Source organism: Boleophthalmus pectinirostris, unplaced genomic scaffold (assembly GCF_026225935.1).
Source record: "Boleophthalmus pectinirostris isolate CB_2022bp ecotype Guang Dong unplaced genomic scaffold, ASM2622593v1 HiC_scaffold_22, whole genome shotgun sequence".
Classification (NCBI taxonomy): Eukaryota; Metazoa; Chordata; class Actinopteri; order Gobiiformes; family Gobiidae; genus Boleophthalmus; species Boleophthalmus pectinirostris.
The window spans coordinates 4515374-4540859 of record NW_026571190.1 but is presented as its reverse complement, the minus strand read 5'-3'; the positions used below and the strand labels follow the sequence as shown (position 1 = coordinate 4540859).

General features: G+C 38.0%; 1 protein-coding gene across 1 annotated transcript in view; it reads right to left on the bottom strand.

Moving 5' to 3' along the window:
* Positions 1 to 25486, bottom strand: part of LOC110153512 (proto-oncogene vav) — a 51360-nt gene that overhangs the window by 7389 nt on the left and 18485 nt on the right. Inside the window, 20 exon segments of the mRNA XM_020917415.2 lie at positions 1182 to 1270; positions 1272 to 1293; positions 1821 to 1852; positions 1929 to 1994; positions 3143 to 3279; positions 4380 to 4413; positions 4484 to 4506; positions 5322 to 5416; positions 6047 to 6148; positions 7694 to 7803; positions 10497 to 10632; positions 13050 to 13135; positions 13208 to 13294; positions 15259 to 15327; positions 15935 to 16030; positions 16898 to 16997; positions 17966 to 18069; positions 18151 to 18219; positions 21002 to 21094; positions 23908 to 24016. Coding sequence (XP_020773074.2) covers positions 1182 to 1270; positions 1272 to 1293; positions 1821 to 1852; positions 1929 to 1994; positions 3143 to 3279; positions 4380 to 4413; positions 4484 to 4506; positions 5322 to 5416; positions 6047 to 6148; positions 7694 to 7803; positions 10497 to 10632; positions 13050 to 13135; positions 13208 to 13294; positions 15259 to 15327; positions 15935 to 16030; positions 16898 to 16997; positions 17966 to 18069; positions 18151 to 18219; positions 21002 to 21094; positions 23908 to 24016 — 1659 coding nt within the window.

Below are 25486 nucleotides of genomic sequence, written 5' to 3'. Positions count from 1 at the left end.
ATTTAAAATTTAAATTTTTTTTGGGGTGTGTGTGATTGTGTATGTGTATGTGTGTGGGGGTAGGCTGCATCGAAGTCAATCAGTTTATCTTTATAAGGGTAATGTTTTTGATTGACAAGCATCACACTGTCAAGTGTCAGATCCATGGGCACCACCCCCAACTCTGTGAGGCCTTCAAAGGCCACCAGAAGCTGCTGAGCAATTGGTCTGATCTCAGTCAAATTGAAGTTAACATCCCGCTTGGTCATTATGTCTTTTAGGCTAATGTCCAGCATTTCAAAATCCAGACAGATTTCAACAAAAGAGCCCATAGATTTGACAATATTGTACTTGTCAGGGTCCAGCTCTCTCACATGGTGGAGCAGGGACATTTCATTCCTGAAAGCATCCTGGTTGTTGTCCTTAATCACTTTCAATGAAACAATCTCAGATGTCTGAGGCTTGAAGCAGCGTGCACCTGTCCAAACATCCCCTCACCAAGAAACTGTAGCATCTTGTACTCTGGCAGAGGCTGACCTGCATTCTCAATGCTCTCATGTTCTCTGGATGAGTGGAGGGAATCACACTGATTTTGCATTGTCTCCTTTAAGTCGTCTTTAGTGAGTGGTTCCTGGGGGGGTTCACTGGGGTTGTTAATTACCATGAGCATCATGTCTCGTGCCCAGTTTGTATAGCCACTTTGGTCCTCCACCAAGTACTTCATGGTGATAAACAGGTGATATAAGGCTGCACCTGGAGTTATTCTCTTCCTGTAATCGAGGTGCAGAAGAAGTTCACACAGACTCAAAAAGGTCAGCCTGTCTCTCACTTCTGGGCTCTGGATTGTTGGTCGGCTTGATAGGATTGCTTCATCTAAACTGCAGCCTTGTAGAGGACATTTGAGTTTAGTGTTCAAACGTGAGAATACAAAGAGGCTGGTGTCACAGGAGCAGCTCTGCTGCCTCTGGTGTGAATTGAAGCTTTTAAAAGTACGCATGTATGCAGCTCTGCCTACGTCACATGCTGCTGCCGCTCCTGGTGTAAATTCCACGTCAGGGTGTTTATATTTTATTACAGCTTTGTGACATTTCACAAAGTCCCGATACACAATATTACAGTTACTAATTAATTTGAACAAAAGTAGGAGCATGTTGTGAAATGTACACATAAAATGTGTTCTGGCTGAAGGCTGTGTGACTCACTTGATACTGATAGCAAACTCTCCTCCGTCTTTCTGCCTGACCAGGAAGGTCCCATCTGAGCGGGACAGGAGCAGGTTTTTGGCCCGCGCCTCGGTCCATGTTTCCTGCAAACCTTTAGGAATTAAGAAATAAAATTTTACGGACAATCACTATCAATATGTTTACTTAGAAGCACTCCTGATGCCATTTTATGTGATCATACATATGTGTATATTTATTACATAATCATAGATGGTAATATGGCGTCTTGAATATTTAACATTATTTTACATTATTCAGGCAGGAATCACTCCAAATACAATTCTGAGTGAGTAAATAGTGGGGGAAACAACTATAATATGGTTAAAAGCTCTGAAGAGTCAATTTTGCAGAATAGGTCTGCTTTAAAGTCTCTTTCTAAAGAGGGACGAGTAATATTTGTAAGAACCAAAAAAAATAAATGAGAGGTTTTTTTTTTAGATAAGTAATCTCAGTTGAATCTATAAAAAGTGAACCTAATGTGAAGAGTGTTTCTGTATGTTGGATCAAAAGTCTGGACATCTCTGTTGCACATATATTTCTATACTAATTATATGGTTCATTCCATGATCACACTATTGCATCCAGAGTAAGAGCACACATATTCACAGTTATCCTTACCACTTGAAAATGAACAGGTCTGGCGTTGGACTCTGGAGAAGACAGAGACAGTTCTGTAAGTGTTCTGTATGTGTTCAGTTGTGTCCTGCGGTGTAGTGCCATACTCACCGAGCGGTACGGCTGCACTTTGTTATTGGGGAACCAGCCCATCTGCCCCGTTGTCAGGTTTCTGCCCTGGAATCCCACACACACAGACTAGGTTCTCATACTTTTTGGGGATATCACATTCCATTCATTTCTTGGAGACTGATATGAACTACAGTCATTACTTGCCTAACCTTAACCTCCTCTAAAGAAATCTAAAACATCCACCTGTGTGCTCCATGTTACTGCAGACAATCATCTGAACACAGTTACACTTCATTTAAGATGTTCACATTCATGTACGATGATGGAATTTGGAACTATTTTAATGTTGCACTGTGTAACTCTTGCTGAAATGTAAAGCAGTTCAACTGAGGCTAAAAGGAGCTGAACTTTAAAACTACCACTACATGACATCACAAAGTGGAACAGAGCATTTTGAGCTTTGGGGGTGCAAGCTTCCACCTCCACCTTGTGATGTCATGCAGTGATAGTTTTTAAGTTAAAAGCTACCTTTTACCTTTAGTTCAGTAGAGATTATAAATTTCAGGGCTGCAATGATCCAAATGATTCTTGTGAAGGTGTAATAACTACTCAGCCTAATATACTCAGCATAAATGTGCAGGGTTTGTCTGTTAAACATGTGTGAATGAAACAAAACACTCAATGTATGTTTTTGAGGAGGTAATTATAAAATGCCTAAAAGCTTAAATTTTTGTGTAATATAGAAAATTGAAAGGGTCCAGATGATGCTATTTTGGGATCTATGTTACAATGTAGTTTCCTCTTCACAAACAGACCTGGAGTTGTGTTTCATTCACACATGTTTAACACACAAACCCTGCAGATTTAGGCTGAGTTCTTCTTTCAAACTGAAAACACATGTTTGATGTCATGTGCTAAAACAGGAAGTACTCCATTGTTTTTTAAACTCGATAAACCTTCACGATAATCATTTGGACAATTGCAGTCCTGGAATTTAGAATCTCTACTGAACTAAAGGTAAAAGGTAGCTTTTAACTTGAAAACTACCACTACATGACATCACAAGGTGGAACAGAGCATTTTAAGATTTGGAGATGCACACAGACTTATAAGAGTGTGAATGAAACAAAACAACTCCAGGTCTGTTTTTGATGAGGTAACAGCATAATAACGTGGTAAAAACGCACATGAATCACTTCTGCATAATATATGACCTTTAAAAAATGACTTAGGGTATAGGGACAGCCTTGTACCTCCCACCACTGCGTGTTGGCCTCTGCTTTGGTCAGTTCCACCACATCTCCTCTGGACAAAGGCAGGGGCAAGCCGAAGCCCACGGGAGGAGGGGGTAGGCCAAAGTAGTCCTGGGACGCCTCCATCTTGGGAAAACCTCCAGGTGAAAAGAAAAAGGAAACAAAATGAGCATATGGACCAGAGGTGGTAGAGAAGCTAAAAACTGTAGTGAAATATGAGTAACATTACTTCAAAATAATATTACTCAAGTAGAAATACAGCGTAGTAGTCCAAGAAATTGTTAAGAGTAAAGAAGTATTTGAGAAAACTACTGCTCAAGTAAGAGTACTCTGTGAGTCAGTCTACAAGTGAGTGGGAAGAGTAATCACAGCTTTTACTCAAGTAACTGCACTGTACTGTTCAATAAAAACATTACTCAAGTAGGAGTAAACGTATGCTGCTATGAAAGTACTCTGAAAAGTAATAATGTCTTTAAAAAGTTACTCAAGTAAATGTAACTGAGACCTGCTCACTTCTAACATGGACACTGTGACTGAGCGCCCGTATAAGGGGGAGCTCCGTCATTTGGGCTGTCTGTCTGTCTGTCTGTCTGTCTTTGGCCTGACTATGTGGGTGCTGGCTTACTGTAAGTGCTATCGCTGTAAATATTATTGTAAATACTTCTTTTTTTTTAACTCTACTTCATCATTTCCACTATAAATATTGCACTCTGCACATTGAGCTGTGGTGTGAATGAAAATGCACTTAAGTGAAGTTTTTTCGACTAAGCCATCATTTCTTTATATTTATTTTGGACGAAGCCATGACAGACACATACACCGGTATGTCAATGTCAATTCTAAAACTAAGCAAAAGGCTTGGTTTTCCATGCTGATTTTCATCAGTATAAATACATGTTTTTTTCATCTACAACCTCCATTTAACTATTCATTTACATGGTCATTATTTTTGCCAGTACACAGAGCATCAAAGACTCTGTACTTGATAAGCAGGAAGTGCATTTTAGCATGCTAATTGTTGTTTAGCAGAGTTGGCAAGACTCTGCTCTTGCCTCTGAAAGTTGTGAAAAGCACTGATATATAATTAGGATGCTCAGAACGTGTAAGGTAAAGTGCGGAGTAACTTTGGCCCACTACAAAGCGTTTAAAATGAACATGTTTAGTTTTTCCCGTTTTTAAGACAATAAAAATGAGGTACAACATCTTTAAGCCACAGCAGTCTCATAACATGGCTCACCTGTGGAGTGCGCCGCTGAAGCCCGTCCTTTAGGCTGCAAGGATACACAAGTGATCAGACGTGGATAGAACTATAAGCTCACATAAACAGGACACATATCTTACCTTCCTCACAGTACCCGAGTGATCTGAAATGTAAGATCAGCAAGTCAATAAAGGCTTCAAAAGGAAAAACAACCTCTGTGTCAACTGGCAAATGTAGAATGTTGAATTTACATTGATTTACTAATTAGATCAAAAATATAGAATTTCTTCAGGCGTTAATTCATATTGATTTCAACAGATTGTTTTCTTACTTCCATAGACTGCATAAAGAAGCGGACCCTGTGAGTGTGACAACAACCATAGAGTTCAGCTCCAGTCAAATGACGCTCACCGAGGCAGTTATAGGGCGATTTTGGAAGTGTATTTGGAATCAGATGTATTGATGGTGTCTGAAGCAAGCCCAAAATCACTTTCTATATTTATATATAGTCTAGGGCCCGCCAGACTGATATATCGGTTGGCCAATATTATCGGCCGATACAAGCACTTGGAGACATATTGGCATTAATCTAGCCCATATGGGCCAATAGTCCATGTGGGCATGTTATACTTTGTTTCGTTATCTTAGACAGTACATGTATATTCTCTCTATTCTATATGTCTATATTACATCTAGAGAATCCTATTTACAGAGAGATGAACGCCCTCATATGTGGCACTGCATCAGTATTTATCAGGGGACTAATTTGTCTGTGTGTGTGATGCCGTATTGCACCTGAATGCACCCCCAGAGTCACGTCACATGACTTATGTGTGTTTGTTTACACCAGTGCGCAACACTGAGGTGCTACTTTAAATGCTCTTGTGTCTGATCTAAGATATTAACTATAAATAAAAGTGAACTTCTGCATATTATGGCTTTAAACATGAAATATGAAAAACTTACACTTACACTGACCTGAGTTTCTCCCACATACGGGCACTCTTCCTAGACACTCTTTGTGAGCAGCCATTTTACAGCGAGTGCACTGGTAACCCTGGAAGAAGATTCCCCTGCACACAGGACATGTGGGAAGACTTTGACATGTTGTGCAAAATCCACATTTTAGAGCTTTGCAGCCCTTCTTCTTTACCCACTCACGGTCGTATTTAGTGTGATTCAAGCAAGTTTGACTTATCTTTCTTCTCCTGTATTCAAGACATCAAATATATGATGCAAGGTTTACAGAATTATGTATCAAAGAAAACAAAATGAAAAAAATAACTAAATATGACTTTTACATTTTAGATTAAAATCCTCACACTATTCACTCTTTGCTTTGTCAATTGCGTGACAAACCCTCGGTCTTACTCAATGAGCTTCATGATCAAGTCTCCTGAAATGGTTTTTACTTCACAGCTGTGCTGCATGAGGATCATGAAATGCCAAAAGTGCAAAGCAGGGTTCAAAGCAAAGGGTATCTACTTAAATGTAATTTAAATCTAAAACAAGTCTGGAGTTATTTTGAGTGTATTTTGTGTTTACTGCATTGCATGTTTTTGATGAGGAAAGGGAATTATCACATAGATCAGAACATAGCATTCTATGGGCTCTTTAACACACAAAGAGATAAACTGTCTTCTTTGCTGTGTTCCAGTCTCCTAGTCTCCCTGTGAGCAGTGAGCAGGATGTGCATGCTGTACCGGAGGAGCATGGAGCAGGCTCTACAGGAGGCTGCCTCCTCAAAGCAGTGCATCTGGAAGTCATGGTTGTTGGCTGTGGCGTTGTCCGGGCACATGTTAGATCTGCAAGCACAACAGACATCACTTCAGCATTTAAATCATGCACAGATCTCACTCCCATTAGATTTGCAATTTATGTTTAATAATAAATCAACTGCCTTTAGTTACATATGTATAGACATCTAATTGTTAATGCACAATAAGCTTGCTTTGCAAATAAGAAAGTCAGGGGTAAACTTGTTTCATAATAATCTCAATTTCATGATTTTGCAATTTTGCTAAATCTCAATTATTAAAAACCCCTTTATAGTTCAAACTCAGCTGGAGGACAGGTCAGAAATCTATTGTGGAAGTCTGCGTAACTGTCAGAATGCAGATTTGTTGAAGGGGTTTATGGTTCATTTCTCTGTAATTACTGCGTCAATCCACTTGACTGTCAGTATAAACAACTTCAGAAAGTGGCACAATTTTTCAACCATAAAAATCGTTTGTTGTCAGTTGAAAGGACTTTAAACAATGAAATTAATATAACAAATTTGTGAAGCCAATGACAAACAAATAATGAGTTCATCATTTGTGGATCTGAAGTTTTCTTTAGTAAATAGTGAATCGCACATAGAGTATAGAATTGGGCGATGTCATAGTTTCACTTGTTCTCCAACTGAAAGAATGACATCACTAAATTCTGTAACATGAACACAACTAATCTATTTACTGAGCGAGAGACGTGTATTAAATCAATCCAGTACATAAACAAAAGTACACCTAAAATACATGTGTTCAAGATGAAATTCTTGGTTGATTAGTTAACTGCAAAGAGGGTGTGATAAAAACTCTCATGTATCTGACACAAACTGCACCTGCATGACTACACCTGCACGGGAGTTCATGCAAAAACTACTATTTATACAGAAAATAGTACAAGGAAACAAGCTGATGTCAGCAACACTCTGGGGTTGTGATGCTAACTGCAGGCTCTGCTCTGTCTGATGTTTTATTAAACTTGAATGTGCTTTATTTTAACCCAATCTAACCAGAAAGAACTGACTTAGCTGGAACTACAACAGGTGAGATGATTTGCACTGTAAAAAGTCTCTCATAAATAATCACAAGCTATCTAGCACTGGCCAACAGTTTTTCAGTTCGTCCCTCTCACCTTTTTGTTGAAAATCAAACTCCTAAACAGGACCATGAACATATTGATGACAGACTCCTGAAAATGTGCTGTTTAAATCCATTTTGTGTTTTTTCTTGAGTTTTCAGACAATCTCAAAACTTTTTTGAAACTGTGCATTGTGTCACCATGGTAACTCCTAAACATTCCACCATTAGAGTTACACATAGAACACCTCCAGCATGATGTCCCTGATGTCACTGCAAAGATCAATATAAAGACAGATTCCACTTGTCAATCATAAGTTTAATCTGCCATTTTACAGAGAAATACCAATATAAACCAAATCTTCAGCTCACTTTCTTCTCCTTTCTGCTGTTGCCCCATATAAATCCTTATCATCTACATAAAATCATTAGTCGACTAACACAAATTTTGGTCAAGTAGGACTCCAGTGACCGATTAATCGACTGTTCTTTGGTGAAGGGACTCACATGGCCATCTCAAACTGCTCCAGCCATTTCTTCTTGAGCTCTCTGGTTTTGAAGAACAGGTCGTAGCCCCCCCTCCCGTAGCAGTCCAGCAGCAGGAACAGATACGACCACTGGGCAAACAACCACAGACATAAACAAACATTAGATACAACCACAAAGTCTGTGGTCTGATCAAGTGAAGACTGGGATTCTCAAATGTAATGAAAATCAGATACTAATTAATACTAAAACTACTATTAAACTCCAAAACCCATTCGAGGAGATATCATTGTCAAAAAAACTTCTTCATTTGGATGACTTCAGCCTTGGAATTGCTCCAATCTCTACTGAACAAAAGGAAAACAAGTATAGATGCGGACAAAATTGTTGGTACCCCTCTGGCAATGAAAGAAAAATCAACAATCACTGAAATAACTTGAAACTGAGAAAAGCAATAATAAATAAAAATGTACTGAAAATTGTCCAATAAAAATCCAACATTGCTTTTCACCTGTGGTTCAACAGAATTATTAGAAAAAAGAAAAATAACGAAACCGGCCTGGACAAAAATGATGGTATCCTTTATAACTTTATATTTTGTTACACAACCTTTTGAGGCAAAATGTGAGATGTGTTGGACTACTCATTTTATTAAAACACACTTAAGATCACTATTTAAGATTTCAAAAATATATATATTAAACATTTTTCTCAATTTGACAATTATTTTAGGTTTCATATTTTACTTCCTAGTTGTAAATAATGACATCACACTAGGGAATTCCATAACTGTTCCCTAGCAACCATATTGTACAATGAACCAAAACTCCTCCACAAACAAAAATATAAGAAAACACCTTTATTTTGTTAAAATCAAGTTTAAAGCATCAGAAGAAAAATGTTTTTTTTGTGAAACTGTGCTGAACATTTGGACAGAATTCTCCCAGTGTGATGCCATCAATATAAAACTGTCTAAAATAGATCTCTATCTCCTGTCATTTCAACCTGTTTTTCAACTTTTCTTCACAAACTGCTTCTTGGTTGGTGTAAAACTATAATTTATATTTATTTATAGATATTATCTCACCAAATTAAAGGGACAGTCTGGAATTTTGGACATAGGACCTCATTTCCTAGTGAGTCAGAGTGTTGGAGATGTGTGGAGACACTTTTTGAAATATTCCATCCAGTCCTTGTACCCCGTACCCCGCAATCCAGAGCGCCCTATACACGAATCTACTCGGGTGTCCCAGCACGACTTCAGTAAACTACAAAGCCGCACTACCCGCAGAACACGCAAACACACACGGAGCAGACAGCGACCACACAGCGAAACACACCCACAGACACACTCATCACTCCACGCCGACGAGGAACGGAACGGAGGAATGAACCAAAAAAGCGAGTGCAATGTGCCACTTCTAGACACAACTGAACAACTGCGTCACTTCGAACATGCCGACAATCCAGTGGTCCCAGACAGCACCTCCCTACACGCCACAACTGAACAAAGCCCAGAGTCACCGTGAACACCACAAACAAACAAAACCACTCACCCATCACACTGTTGTGTTTCCTTTAAAGTCTGGTGCGGTTTATTTGTGAAAAAAGTTCGAAAATAGACCATTTAATGACAGTGCGCCTTATAATCCAGAGCGCCTAATAGCCTGGAAAATATGGTATTTGCAGAGGTCGCTGGTGCTAGGCTAGTGCATGTCAATGGTCATAGTTACCTTGCCACTAAAAACAGTCTTACCCACTCCACAAAACACCTGAAGCAAATCTCTTATTACACTATACTGTCCATGTGAATGTCTGTGTTGATAGAATCATTTTAGAAGTAAAACCAACATTGCATTTGAAGGATTTATGTGTGAGCAGCAGCAGTGAGTTGTACTTCCTGATAGAAAGCTCGGCAGCGGCGGACTGATATCACCTAGCACCTATCTTACCGGCAAAGTAAAATTTCGCTGCTGCTGAGAAAATAGTTCCTCAACATGCGACGATTCATGCGATGCAAGTTTAGTTTTATTTCAAACATTATTCTAACAACACAGACATTCACTGGTGTAATAATAGATTTGTTTCGGGTGTTTTGTGGAGTGGGTAAGACTGTTTTTAGTGGCAGGAGAACTTTGGCCATTGACATGAACTAGTCTAACACCAGCGACCTCTGCAAATACAAGGACTGGATGGAATATACCAAAAAGTGTCTCCATACGTCTCCAACACTCTGGCTCACTAGGAAATGATGGTCCTATGTCCACAATTCCAGACTGTCCCTTTGAGTCAAAATCACAGAATCATCTGAACCTTTCATACGCACTTTAAAGCTCACAAGAGTCAATTTGTGTAATATAGGATCTTAAAGTGTTGCATTCTGTTATTTATTTATTCATTGCAGTTCATATTTTTACATTTAGAATTGTATTTTTGGGGGATAATTCTGCTTTAGGGTTGATCGTTTACATTTACTACAGCACTCACTTCAAACTGTGACATCGTGACAGACCTAACAGTACATCGAAGCAATAAATTGTACATTTTTTGACACATTACCCTCCTCTGGGCTTGATCATGTTATAGAATGTGAAAACTATTTAATTTAATTTAATTTTGTTCAATTTAGTTTTATTTTATTTCAATTTATTTATTTATTTTTTATTTTCCTTTTATTTTATTGTGTTACTTATTTTTTATTTATACATTTTTGTATGTGTATTAGCCTTTTGTTATGTCTTGGTATGTCTATTTTTGTGCTGCATGTACATATCCTCAAATTGATCAAAACTATAAAAAAAAACAACAAAAAACAGAGCAGTACCTTCTTGTTGTCCCTCTCTCCCGTGGACTCGTCTCGGACCTGGTAGTGCTGGAGCTCGATGGTCTCCTTCAGCTCGAACGTCTCCCCGCTCTTCTTCTTACACACAAACATGGCCTTATCGAAGAGGAACGCGTACCTGGCAACGGAGGAAAAGGTCAGATGAAAAGGTCATGCTGTCTGTGGTCTGGAGACGACTTCATAAAGATGGTACCAGCTCTAAATGTGCCTTCCAAGTACCCCCAGCACTCAGAAATCTGTTCAGAATATCTTACTTTTTCAGCCACTACCAATTTTTTTGAGTTTGTGGTTTCATTTTATTTTAATTTATGTTTTCAATGTAAAAACACCACAATCATAAGTGTTCAACAACTCATCCAATGTAACAGATAACCCTACATCCTGTCAATCATCGTTTTCCTTACGACCTCTTCTATATGGCTGAGATATATTTTTATTACCGTATTTTTTGGACTATAAGTCACACTTTTTTCATTGTTTGGGTGGTCCTGCGACTTATACTCTGGTGCAACTTATATATGAAAATTTTCAGACTGACAGCCGCGAGAGGGCACTCTAGGCTTGTGTGTCAGTATCTAGTATTATAACTACTAGTACTATTACTCCTGTACCACTGTCACTTCGCACTCTACTGCGCATGCCTCCTGTAGAAAAAGTTGCTCTTTTGCCGCAAAATAGTGAAATATTCAGCCAAAAACGGTAATCGAGCAGCAGAAAGAAAGTTTAGAGTGAGCGAGAAACTTAGGGACTGTTGGAAAGCGGGGATGGAGAACACAGCTTCACAGCAACCGGGTGGGTGTGTCATGCAACTTTCCTAGAAGTCACTGGATGAATGAACAAAGCCCGAACTTCAGTGACACCGAAACTAGGGATGGGCATGATTAATCGATTAATCGATAATTGATCATTAAGAATTTCATCGATTACGTTAATTTTAATCGACAAACCGAATGTAGGTTGCTGTGCGTAGCGTGACCAAACAGGGTCTGTACATGTGTCTCTCTGCATCAGAAGGAGCGAGCAAACACAAACATTCGGTCAGTCTGCAGCGTACCAAAGCACAAATGTGTATTTAACGATGACTTGTACAAGAAATTCCACGCTTTCCGTTGCGTTCGGGACAAGTGTGAGTCCATGTGCACAGTGTACAAAGCAGGAACATATGTCTCGGTGTCCAGTGGGAGAAAGCTTTACCAGGTGAGAGTCGCGCAATGTCGATGACGAGTCCCCATCTCCTACCCCCCGTACGGTGTCCTGGTTTTGACAAACGCAAATATGGTCACACTAACCTGTATTCCACTGAGTCATGTCTTTTAATCCAACAGAAATTGACCGCATCAGCGACACAAGAGCTGTATTTTTATCTTTGCTTAGTTTATGCAAATTAGCGATGCGGTTTTAAGTTTCACTTCTGTGAGAGCTGCGCAAAACTGAATTAAACACATTATAATGTCAAACGGATCGATGTGGCTCTAGAGTGGTTACGGTTTATATGTCGTAAAGTTGAATTTATTTATGCAGATTAGTAGTGCAGATAGTAATAATAATGATGATCATTTTAATATAAAAACGTTAATGATTAATCGATAATCGATCGTTAATTTTCCGACGATCGATTAAGAAAATTTCATCGAATGCCCATCCCTAACTGAAACCATCCAGTCAGGATTCAGAAAGGCCGTATTATTCTAACTGGAACTGATGCTGAGTCTAACAACAGCTACACAGAAGAGGAAGCGGTGCTCCAGTTACATCATGGATCTATAGTTTATCTCCGGAAGTCATGCAGAAGTGACACAGAGGATGAAGAATTCAATGGATTTAGTGATTTGGAGTGAGACTGTGAGTTTGGTAAACTTATGTTATGTCGTTTAAGCTATAATTATCTGAAGAACCGTTAATATGTTATCTTAACATATTAACACCTATTCAGTCTGTTCTTCTCTGTTCTAATGTTATTACTAGAACTTGACTTTCAAGATTAAATGTCAGTTCCTTGTCTCTGATTTTATAAAATACATTTCCTCAAAAAGTGTGACTTATAGTCCAGTGAGACTTATATGTTTTTTCTTCTTCATTGCACATTTTTTGGCTGGTGCGACTTATACTCCAGAGCGACTTATAGTCCGAAAAATACGGTACGTTCTTTCTTCCTTTTTTTGTGTGTGTCATACAATTATGCCTTCATTGAAACGTTTGATACTTATTTAGAATGTATTGTTACCATTTATATTTTTTCTCTTTGCTATTATAGTATACAGTAATGTGATGTGTGAGCTACTGTGTTCATGTAATTTCCCTTGTGGCTCAAAAAAATTAAGTCAATTTATTTATGACTGCAATTTGGTGCCCTCTCCACTAGATAGAGCCCTGAGCCAGCCCTGAGTATCTGAATACTTTTGAAAGGAAAACAAGTTTAGTACATATCATCTTAAATTCTCCGTTGTTGTAGCATTAGGTAAACTGAATCGCTCACACCTAAACTAGTATTTCCAGTGGTATTCCTAAACACACACGCAGGCAGACTAGAGGCACCTGTCTTGTTTGGACTTCTTCTCTGAGCTGCAGATCTTGAGCTCTCCGTCAATCTTGGGCCGTCCGTACAGGGCTAAGGACTCGGTCTGGGGGGACAACAGGGGGTTAGACTGGCAGCGCAAAATCGGGGACAACTTAAGACTTGTCTCGTGTCTCACCAGGTTCTCTATGGACAACTGGAAGGACGTGATCTGTTTGATGATCTCATTGTCCCTCTTCACTTCATTCACACACTGAGCCAGGTCCTGCATTGAAGCGTAACAGGAAACAGCCATGTATAATTGTGTTTTGGGTTATATATTATTAGAGAATTCCCACTCACAGGACAGAAATGAACCTTTTCTGGAAAACTGAGGGATTACATAGATATAAGACCACATGGTAATATAAAAGAAAGCACTATGATTTAATGTTGAAAATCACATTCTATTGTCTAAAGAAAGAGTTTTTTTTATTATCATTGTGGTATTGGAATCGATATTGGGTCTGTTCCTTAGTATCGAAAATCGAGTTCGCAATTTTAGTATTGTGCCAACATTAGTGAGAACAAAGCAAGCTCCATTTTAGAATTTCTGAGGACAAAAAATTCAAAATAAGGTCTACAATTAATGTAACACCAGCCTATGGTCAGAGGTAGGCCTACAGTCAATTATACAATTATTCTTCATTAGAGAAAATTGGTTAGTTTGTTCATTTCTTTCCATTTCCCCTTCTGTGAGCTTCTTGCATTTAAATTTTTTTTTGCATCTCTGAATAAAGACTTCATAAAAGTTAAAAGCCTGCCCTGTTAGAATATAGAAGCAGCAAGGCCCTATCTATGTTTCTGTTTTCATTTTGCTTATGTGAAGGGTATGTGACTGTATATATAAATGGACATAGCGTTCCAAACAAGTGAGTGTGGACATGCGTCCGGCTCCATCGACTCCAGCTTCACTTCACTTTGTATTGAAAAAATGACGCATCCTTGTCTGTAACTGCTCCTGTGAGCCTCCTTAATTTGGTCTTAAAATGTTCGTATTAACCCACTCTACATGATCCTGGTGTTTTATTTTGCTATTTTGTCCGTAGATCAATTCATATCCCCTAATATGGAACTCGACTCCAAATCCACCCCATAACTGCAGCCTTAGTGAGCTTCATTTGACTGATTCACACTCACCCTTGACAGTCTGTGGCTTAAGCCTTTCCTTCCCACAACACAGTATAGGTGGACTGGTATCGATTGCCCAAACAGTCATTCAACTAATTAATTCCAATATCGTCCAATGCTGATACTGGTCCAGTAGATCAGTACGTCCCCAACACTAAAACTAAGTTACAATTGCTGTTTGCATTGAAGCCTGTTGAAGGTAAAATTAAAGGTCCTATTTTACACAAAACTGACTCTTGTGAGCTTTAAGCCATGTGAGAATGTTGTTACCTCATCAAACACACACCTGGAGTTGTGTTTTGTTTCACTCAGACATGTTTGAGTAAACCTTTATCATTAGTCTGTCTACATACTGAAAGTAGTCTCTTCCACCTTGTGATGTCATGTAGAAGTAGATTTCAAGTTAACGGCTATGTGTCCAGTAGGGCAATATATGGGCAATTCCAGGGCTGAAATCATCCAAATGATTCTAATGAAGGGGTATGGAGTTTAAAAACACAGTGGAGCACTTCCTTTATTACCACAGGACACCACACACTGCACAAAAGCTTGGCCAAAACACTTACATCTATCAAAAAATGACTTAAAAGTAGTGAAATTATCTGTCCATTCAGCAAGATCATTTCACTTGACAAGTTACAGTATCTGGAAATAAACTACCTCTAGACTAATATTAAACAGACTTAGAACTAGTAAGTAGATAATAAATCTGAAAACAAGATGAATAACCTGATATAAGTTTTAAAATCTTGACCAGATCAGAGAAATTTGTAGTGTAAGGTGGAACAGAGCGTTTTCTGTTTGAGAGAAAAGCCTAAACATGTAGGATTTGTGCATTAAACATGTGTGAGTGAAACAAAACTCAACTCCAGGTCTGTTTGTGATCAGAAAACAACATTAGAACAGAATATAAAAAATAATATGGGCAGTTTATTGTTTTCATTCCCAGCAGTAGATATCAGGTTTTGAGCTCTTTTGAGAACAACAGTGTGACTCTGCATGAGTACTCACATGGGTCTAGTACTCTAAGACTACCACGCAGTTGTCCTAGTGTCTTACCCTCATGGCGTCCAGGGCCGTACGCAGGTTGTCCTTGTCTGTGGGGTCACTGGTGTGTTTCATAAGTTCCTGTAAATCACACAGCAGTCATAACAAAGACACACAACACTTGTATAATGCCAAACACAAATTTACGAGGCTTTAAAGGGGCGTAATGTGTCCAACTGACTTGAATTGATGAGCCCCCCATTTACACAGCCTAGTAAAAGTAGCATTTTGCATGTTTGAGCAATCCTGTACTGTTTTGTTTTAACTTACCCTCTACCCCTGCCCACTTGTCTGGCTCACACATATAGGTTCAAAAATGTATAAAAACAATTGAAACTAATTATGGAACAAAATGTAAAATCATGATCTACATAGGGCTGCAATTAATCATTATGCAAACTGTTTACTTTCTTGATTCATTGATTAATTTGACAAGTTTCCCAGTTCATGTATCTGTCCAAGTCCTAAAGCATCTGTTCTTATGACATGTTTTGGAGAATGTGTATATACCAGATCATGTTGGCGATTATTTTAGCAACAAATAAGTTCTAATTAATCAATCAATTTGTTGCAGCCCTAGATCTACATATGTTGTAATTTAATACCAATTACCAGAAAAAAAGCTAAATATGTCATCTTTCCAGTGCTAGTTGTGTACAGTGAAGGGACGTGTACAGTGTCAACAAACCTGTAGGAGCAGGTGGTATTTGAGGACCCTCTGCATGGGCACCATCAGCAGATCTCTGAGGGAGAAGCGCCCGCTGTTTGCTCGTTTGGAACATTCCTGAAGAAGCACAGAGCAACTTGTTTAGCACAATTTAGTACTATCAGTAACATCAACAAACTACTTTAGCGTTGCCAAGCATGATGATAGAAATAGAAAAAACTAGATGTCAAAAAATAGGTGTGTTCTTTTCACACTTGAAGCACTCGAAACTTGGTTGGCAATAAGTGAAAAATGATCTCATGTGGTTTATCACAAGACATATCTTTGTATTTTTTATACTGATATCAGTTTGCTATCTCTGTTACATCTCCAAGCATAATTATCCAATCAGATGTCATTAGTCACCCGCCTTCTACAAACAAAAGGGCTTTTCTCTCACCTGAGATTAACAGAGTTTAGTGATTCACTCATTGATGCTGCAGAGATCTGCCATGTTTTTCAGTCCCCTGAGATATATTTTTTTTCTGATTCTGATACGGACGGACCATGCGTGTCCCCGATCAGCTAAACCACCTGTCAATCATGCCTATTTCAAAAGGAGGAAATTTACCGGTGACCAGACTCAAAATGCATTGTGAAACGAAACCCACTTTCATCATTATTCACACATACTCACGCTATGACCAAACAAAAGTGAAAGTCTGTATGTGCACCAGCTTTATGAAAACTCTAAATCATAAGACTAATGTGAAAAGAAAGGTATTATACTGCATGTTCTGGCTCACTTGTTTGCAGTAAATTCATTTGATTCTTTGCGTGACCTGAATAATCTTGATTATGGATTTTATCAATTATCATTTGTCTTCACATCCCTCTTACTTAAATAACAACAAACACAGTGAGGCTGCACCCTGAGTGTTAAAGACATAAACCAGGAGAGTATAGGAGCAGATGTGTACGCAGGTGTAAGGGAGGTCGCGTCACCTCCAGCTTCATCCTGATATCCTCTCTTGTACTAGAAAGGCTATCCACGTGTTTGGTGGCAGCCTCCACTTGGCTACAGTAACGCCCGTACAGCAGGAGTCTGAAAAGAAAAGTTACATGGTTAAAGGAGCTGCATGTAAGATGCTGATTTTAAATTTCATAAACTTGACATTTTTGTGTCCCCAGATACAAGTCTCCAAATCAAATATAGCTTTTACTGTCAACAATTCTAATGCTGATTTATTCTTTCTTACAAAAACAATGGACACGATGTCCCATTTATTTATGTTATAGTTTGGATAATTGCTGAGAGAATCAAAACCAAACCAATCAGAAAGCAGAATGAGCCTCACACGAGACTCTCATTTGGGTTGCCAGTTTCAATGCTGAAATCTAGTGTGTTTAAATCTAAAATGCCTCTCTCTGATCTGAATGGTCACTACCTAAACCTCAGCACCTGCACCAATCCTGAATCACTGTTAGTGCAGCCTCTGCAGCTCAGGGAGGAGGTTCTGAGCTTTCACACGAGGCCTGTCCATATATTCAGAATTAGAAAAACATGTATGTGTCCTCTATCTGCAGGTTAAAGAGCCCAAATTAGGACTGTGCCAAAAATCGAAAGGTCGATAGACCACGATCTCTATTTTAGTCGATCTCAACAATAAGGCATCTGCATTTTAATCAGCAGATCTACAGCCAATTATGTGGCAGTAAGAGCCTGTGGTGGTGATGAAGATTTACACTCTTTGTTTAGGAAAAAGCAGCCAGGGCCACAGCGCATCTCTTCTGTCTTCTCACATGTTCACAAGTTTTGACTTAAATCTGCACAATTTCACTAAAAGTCCAGTCTCTCCCTCCTTCTGTCTCTGTGAGTGCATCTGCCCGTGTGTGCGGTGCCATCTGTCATCAAACAAAAACACTCCATACACCGTCACTACAAGAATTTGGATGAGTTAATCTCTGAAATTGCCAATTTCTACTGAATGAAAGGTAATTTACAAATGACTACAACCTGTAAGTGTTTCATATCAGTTCATTGGATTATTAGTGATCAGATGAAAAGTGCACCTCTCTTTGTTGTTCAGAAACACCTGGTGCAGCGTCTTGGCTCCGAAGTCTAAGATGGAGGTCTGGATTTGCTCCAGGAGGTTCCGATGGGTCTCCGCTAATTCCTACACACCAAACACAGAATGACACAGGCTCACACTCCGAAGTACTGCACACCTGATATAGTATAAATATATGTATCTTACCTGTATATTGATGAAGATGCTCTCCATGTCCTGTGGCGTGAGAAACCGCACCAGAGGCTTCATAAAGTGCTGGTGGAGAAGAGAGAAGTGCAATCAATCAGAATGATGGATGATTTGTATTTATGTCTATTTTTATTATTTATTACTTTGCATTGATGTCTCATGTCTTATAAATAATAATGAAAAAAAAAAGAAGAGACTAAGAGGTGTAGGTGTTTGAGCATAGAGCTGCATTTAACAGAGAAGCACTGAATGACTTAAATATTTTATCAGCGTGTGGATTTGATTTTTGTCTCATATCATCCAATTCTACTATAAAGTCCAGTGTTAATAAATCTGACTTTTTGTTTGCAGTCAGAACTTCCAAGCGTTTTCAACAGACACCTCATATTTAAAGGTCCAATATTATGCAAAATTTGACCAAGTTAGAATGCTGTTACCTCATCAAAAACATACCTGGAGTTGTGCTTTGTTTCATTCACACATGTTTGAGTAATCCTGCAATATTAGTCTGTCTACAACAACTCAAAATGATCTGCTTCCACCTTTTGTGTATGTTATGAAGCAGTAGTTCTCAAGTTAACAGTGACCGTTTACCTTTACTTTAGTGTAGATTGGTAATTCCAGGGCTGAAATGATCAACGTGATTCTAGTGAAAGTGTATGGAGTTTAAATGATATCACAAAGTGGACAGAGTGTTTTTTGTTTAAGAAAAGAACTCCTAAATATGCAGGATTTGTGTGTTAAATGTGTGAATGAAACAAAACACAACTCCTGGTCTGTTTTTGATGAGGAAACAACATTATAACAGTTCAGAAAATAGCGTGATGTAGGCCCTTTATCTGCACTTGCTTTGTGTTTTTGTGTTCATACCACAAAAACAATGAAGAAATCACGTACAATAAAGACAGTTCATAAAATGTGTAAGCAGATTACAATATCTGGCATGTTGTTTTTTAATCAGCAGATCTACAGCCTCCCCTGTGGCAGTAATAGTACGTGATCTGAGACTGCGGAGGAGTCTTCTTTGAGTTTTCTGTATATGGTTGTAGAGGTGGGTATACTATAGTACTCTGTTTCATTTACTTGAGTAACATGTCAAATAAATTGTGCTTTTCAGAGAAACTTTTCTAGCAGCATGCTTGTACCTATACATGACTAATATTTTGATTGAAGTAACAGTACTCTTATTTTGAATTGTGGTTTCTCTTCCCACTGTGAGTAAGTTTACAAGTGACAAAAGCTTTATGCTCTCTATTATGACAATATGAAATGATATGAACATTTGTGTTTCTTTCAGTGCTCCTTCAGATATGATTTAGTTTGTCTCATTTTGGAAAATACCAGATTTTGTGAATTATTTAATGTTTTGTCCTTCCAGTTATATTAACTTCAAAAATGTAAATCAGATGTTATGTCCTGACTGAGTTGTAGTTTTCCCCAACACTTTTGACTCTCAGCAAGTAATTTCTTGGACCACTATTTTGTACTTCTACTTGAGTACTAGTACTATTATTTTGAATTTACTCTTTCTTGAGTAAAATTTTACGCTATTCTGACACTGACACTAAGTGTCACTTTTCCATAAATAGTCATCAAATTGCAAAAATTGTGATCTGTATAATCCTTCAGTCGTCCAGGCAGAATCCATGGCAAAAGGAGAAATTCAATTTGTCAACTGGACAAAAGTTTGTTTTGGTTGAATACATTTCGCAGCTCATCCAAGCTGCTTCTTCAGTTTATGAACTATGATGGTTTTCTGCCATGATTTCTAAGAAAGATAAGCTGGAACTTTAGTTTAGTTTAGTTAGTTTAGTTTATTTATTTAATGAGACAGGGACTGTGCACAATCTACATGAACCTTAACAGGAGAGATGCTTTGTACCAGGTTGTAGCACCAGTGCTCATTTTCATCTGTCGTCCCTGGGCAGATTCAATGATTGATTGTGTTTAATTGACCTTTGCTATCAGCTATTCTTCCTGAAGACCTTTGTAGCATCTTTTGGATTTTGGGAACTATGTTTTATGTTGCTTTATTTTTTAAATGATTGTATTTTATATTTTATTTTGCTTATATACCCTCTCAAAATTATGCTCAGCAATTTAAGTTAAAACCTACAATATAAAATAATTCAACATAATGAAATTTAAATTAATAATATCAAATTGCTAAATTAATATGATAACAAAAAATAATATAGTAATTTTAAATAATGAAAATGAAAGCAATAATATAAAACTTGATAAATTAATATGATAACAAAAAAGGAAGGAAGGAAAGACATAAGAAGTATGCCTGAATAAAAGAATAAAAAGGGGGTCAAGAAATTATAGGTAAAATAAAATACCTTGAGACAGAATACTACTATGGACATGTGGTGGTGCTAGGAAAACATGTTTATTTTGTAATTGTTATATACACTTGGTCACCTTAAAAAGAGGAAAATTACCAAAAAATTTATGATGATTTTGCTCTATGACGCAGCCCTACTAGGAATGGGACGAGACAAAATTTCCACAAGAACGAGATGAGATGAGATTTTAACATAATTCCTCATATATACATTTCACTGTTCAGTATCCAATTTTGTTTTTATTGCATTTCATAGTTTTGTTTCCATTCTAGTACTGTTTTTTGAAACTGTAAGAAATGTAACTCACCAACACGTAACGTTTTTTTTTTTTTTGTCCAATCTAAACGTAAACACATGGGAAAAAATCTCACAAGATCATTTTTCTCATGTGTGCACAATCTTGCAGCAATTTTGTCTCACGAGATCTTGTGGCACGAGATCTTGTCCCGTCCCTAAGCCCTAGATAAAGCGGTGTAAACAGAAATGAGCGTTCACACCTGTAGTATGGACTGCAGTGTTTCTGAGTACTTCTCCTCTGTTTGTCGGAGCTCCTTCAGGCAGCACTCCCGCTTGTCCACAAACGTCTTGTGCTGTGGACACAACAACAGTGTGAAGAAAGAGCTACAGTCTAGACTCAGAGTTGTAACTTTTTGGTTGGAAGTCTGTCACCTGCTTGTTTCTATGGAGATGTCATTGCTCTGCCTGGAATGTTCCACAGTATGACAATAAACAGCTCTACCTTACATTTATTCAATTACAGGTGGTTTTATAGCTGAAAAATATCTAGAAACGCATTCATTCTGACTGTGTTTCCTCTCCACAGATCTGACCTGTAACTTGGTCTGGTTTGGTCTCCATGAAGACAGAAAGGTTTAATGTCATACTGTGCAACATCTCCATGAATAAAAGCATTTGATGAACCCTCCACCGAAAAAGTTATGCAATGCAGCTTTAAAGATCCTATATTACGCCATTTTCTGATCTATGTTATAATGTTTCCTCATCACAAACAGATCTTGAGTTGTGTTTTGTTTCTTTCACACATGTTTAACACACAAACCCTGCATATTTAAGCTGAGTTAAACAGAAAACACTCTATTCCACATTGTGATGCCATATGGTAATACAGGAAGTGCTCCATTGTGTTTTTAAACTCCATACACCTTCACTAGAATCATTTGGATGATTTAAGCCCTGGAGTTGCCGATCTGTACTAAACAACAGATAAAAGGCAGCTTTTAACTTGAAAACTACCACTTAATGACATCACAGGGTGGAAAAGAATATTTTGAGTCTTGCAGATGGAAACAATAATACAGGATTACTCAAACAAATGAAACAAAACACAATTCCTGGTCTGTTTTTGAGGAGGAAACAACATTAATATAAGACCTTTAATACAAAAAAAGTGAATATTGTTTTAAATTTGCCAGATCAGCCAAAACCACAGCGTTTGACACATGGAACTGTGTTGTCGCTCTGATTTCAAATTGGTGTGACTGACAGGCAGAATAACCACGAGTAAAATGGAATGAAAAAAAATACGCAGGAATCAAAACTTATTTTTCTCACGTAAATTAAGTCATATATTTTGTTTTAAATTATACGAGAATTTTCAAGAGGAGATGTCTTTCGCATTTGAGAGATAAATGAGTAAATTAGTGGGGTGGGTCCCATTTTAGGATGGAATGGTGGATTCAAAGAAAAAGTATGACAGATTGGCTGGTCAGGCAATGTGTTAATGCACTGATATTCAAAGTGAATATGGCAGGTTTTCATGATTTTCTATTTGAGACACGGTTTGATGGGATGGTACCTGTCTGTGGTAAACATTTGTCATAGTTTCACATCAGTTAAGTGGCAGTTTGTGGAAAAAAAAAAAACTGACTTTTTTCTGTAATTTATTTGTATTAGTCATATCATAACTATAGTGTTAATTAGACAAATTTTGGTCTAACTAAAACTACAAAAACTAGGCAAGCGTGTACAGTTGTGTCATGTTTTTACATATTCACGGGGGATTTGTCGAGTGGAAACATGGGTATGCTTGTGGACCGGTCAGGACCAAAGGCTCGAATAGGGTGTACAAACATGCACGGATGACATCTAAAACCCCTTCAGGCATGTTTTCGATGAGGGAACGATTATAACATAGTAAAAAGCTGAGAAAAAGTATTTGAAATAAGTGAAATGAATCTAACCTGTCATACCATATGCACTTTAAAGACCCAGTGATCAGACCCACCAATACATTCTATAAATAAATCGTTTTTAACATGAATTAGTGCGTCTTATCTTGGTCTCCAGCATAGTCTTAGAGATGTTTCCTCACAATCATTGAAGGTGCACAATGTAACTTTTCCAGTGGAAGGTGTACCACCTCCTTGTCTACATAAAGGAGTTACTGGTATGTCTGGAATGTTCCACAGTATGGCATTAAGCTGATCTATCTCCAGCCAAGTTACAGTTTGGATCTGAGGAGAGGCGACTCCGCTCACAGTAAGAATGTAAGTACGTTTTTCATGGTGTTCTTAAGAAATAAACAATTGAGAAATGCAACATACCAGTTTAATGCCATACTGTGTCTCTATGGAGATGTTATTGCTTTGTCTAGAATGTTCTGGGTAGGGATGTAACAATATGTAAATCTCAGGATACCATATTTATAGCAATATTGTGAAGATGCTAAAGACAACTGCGACTTTTTCCTTTTAAAGTCTTGACAAGCCTCTGGAGCTATATTACTGTCATATACCAAAGAATTCAGATAGAAAAGTTCTTAATAACAGTTATTTCTTCATACTGTCTGCACTGAAATGGAGCAAAGGCTCATGGTCTTTGTAGTTCCCTCTGCTGCAACATTTAAAGGGCCGATATTACGCTATTGTGTTTTGTTTCATTCACACATGTTTAACACACAAACCCTGCATATTTAGACCGAATACTTGTCTCAAACAGAAACTACTTCTTCTGAACCAAAGGTAAAAGGCAGCTGTTAACTGAAAACTACCACTTCATGACATCACAAGGTGGAACAGTGCATTTTGAGCTTTGGAGATATAGGCAGACTAATAAAGAGTTACTCAAACATCTGTGAATAAAACAAAACACAACTCCAGGTCTGTTTTTGAGGAGGTAACAACATTCTAACATGGCTAAAATCTCACAAGAGTCAGTTTTGTGTCATATAGAACCTTTTAATAAAGTAGCTTATAATTTAATATATTGTGACAGCCCACAATATTACTGTGGGAGCCTTGACGATATGATATCATGATATTTCGGTTATTGTTACATCCCTACAAGCAAGGGGTGGACTCTCAAGCAGACAAGTTCCGCAGTGCCTCTTTAAATCAGAATGACTTGTGCTTGTGTTTTGACATAAGCCCAGGTGTTCTCTCACAGTCTCGGGAGGTTCCTCTGTCCTCATCAGGTCCTCGTAGATCTCGTCCCCCTCGTTCTCCTCGTCCTCCACACAGTCGTACAAGTCATCATCCTCCTCCACCGTGTCACTGCAAACACACAACAAACACTATCACATATGCACTATTACAACATACCCTGTGTTTTGGACTTTAAAATGGTTTAAAGTGAGTATAATAGGTAAGAAAGACTACTCATTTCTTCAAAGGTGCACTATGTAAGTTTTCAGTTAGGGGCCCAGCACCTGCTTGTTTCCATGGATATTGCTCTCTGCCTGGAATGTTCCACACTATGATATTAAACAGCTCTACCTTACATTTATTCAGTAGAGGGCCATCAGGTCCTGCAAGGTATTCTCTGCTGGCCTAAAAGGAATTTGAATCACAGATTGATGTTAATGATATTATTATTAAATAATTCCAAATGGTCTGTCCACTTCCTTTCAGAGTTTTTCGATTGGTTGTGCTGCCTCCAGATATGTATTTTCATATTAAAGCATTTGACCATTCACATTTCAGCCATCATTTGTTGCCAGGCAGAGTCAAAGTCAAAGAAGTCTGAGGCCTTCACAATCCGCTTTGCATGCATTTCACACATTTCACGCTCCACTGCATGTTTCAGTTACAGGTGGTTTTATAGATCAAAAATAACTAGAAGGCATTCTGACTGTGAGTGGGGTCGCCTTTCCACAGATCTGTCCTCTAACTTGGTCTGGTTAAATCCATACTGTGAAGCATTCCAAAGAAAGCAATAATATCTCCATGAGTTACTGAAAAGTTATGCAATGCACCATTAAAACATAGCTAAGATCATCAGGTTTAAGATTTTACAAAATGTCATTTCTAGTTTTGTAATTTTGGTAAAGCTTATAATTTTAATTCCTGGTTGGACACGGGCAGCAGATATGACATATTTAGAGGTATGTTACCTAGCAACCATAATGTTAACAAAGGAAGAGACTAAAGACTAAATTTACACAATAGTTATGATTTGACAAATAAAATGCCTTCCTTGTGCGTAAATTGTCTCTGCATTTTGGATGGAACTGATAACGGTTAATGACATAGACAGAGGGATTCTGCTGTAGAACTCACTGCTACTTCCTGTATATTCCAATGTTTTGTTTTCAACTTTTCTTCACTTGACTTATGTAAACCGATGATGAATATTTAGCATAGGTACCATCTCACCAAACTAAGTCAGAGATAGAAAAATATATGAATCTTTGAGATGCCCTTTGACCTACAGATAAAGTATGTGTTTAAAAAGAAAATCGAGAAGGTCTGCAGATTGTGGGCTATATTTACATGCACACCAAAAATCTGAGTTATCCGATTACTGAAATGTCATGCAAACAGTTACATCTGATGTGAGTAATCTGATTTCAAAGCTTGAAGAGAAAAATCTATTGATAAAAAGTAATGATGGATGATCCACCATTATCAGTTCCGAATATGAAATAAGGCACGGAAAAAGGCATTTTATTTCCATTAAAACACAGCTGACTTACCACAGATTTGTTGTAATTGTGTTATTTATCTAGCAAGTAACTGTTGGAC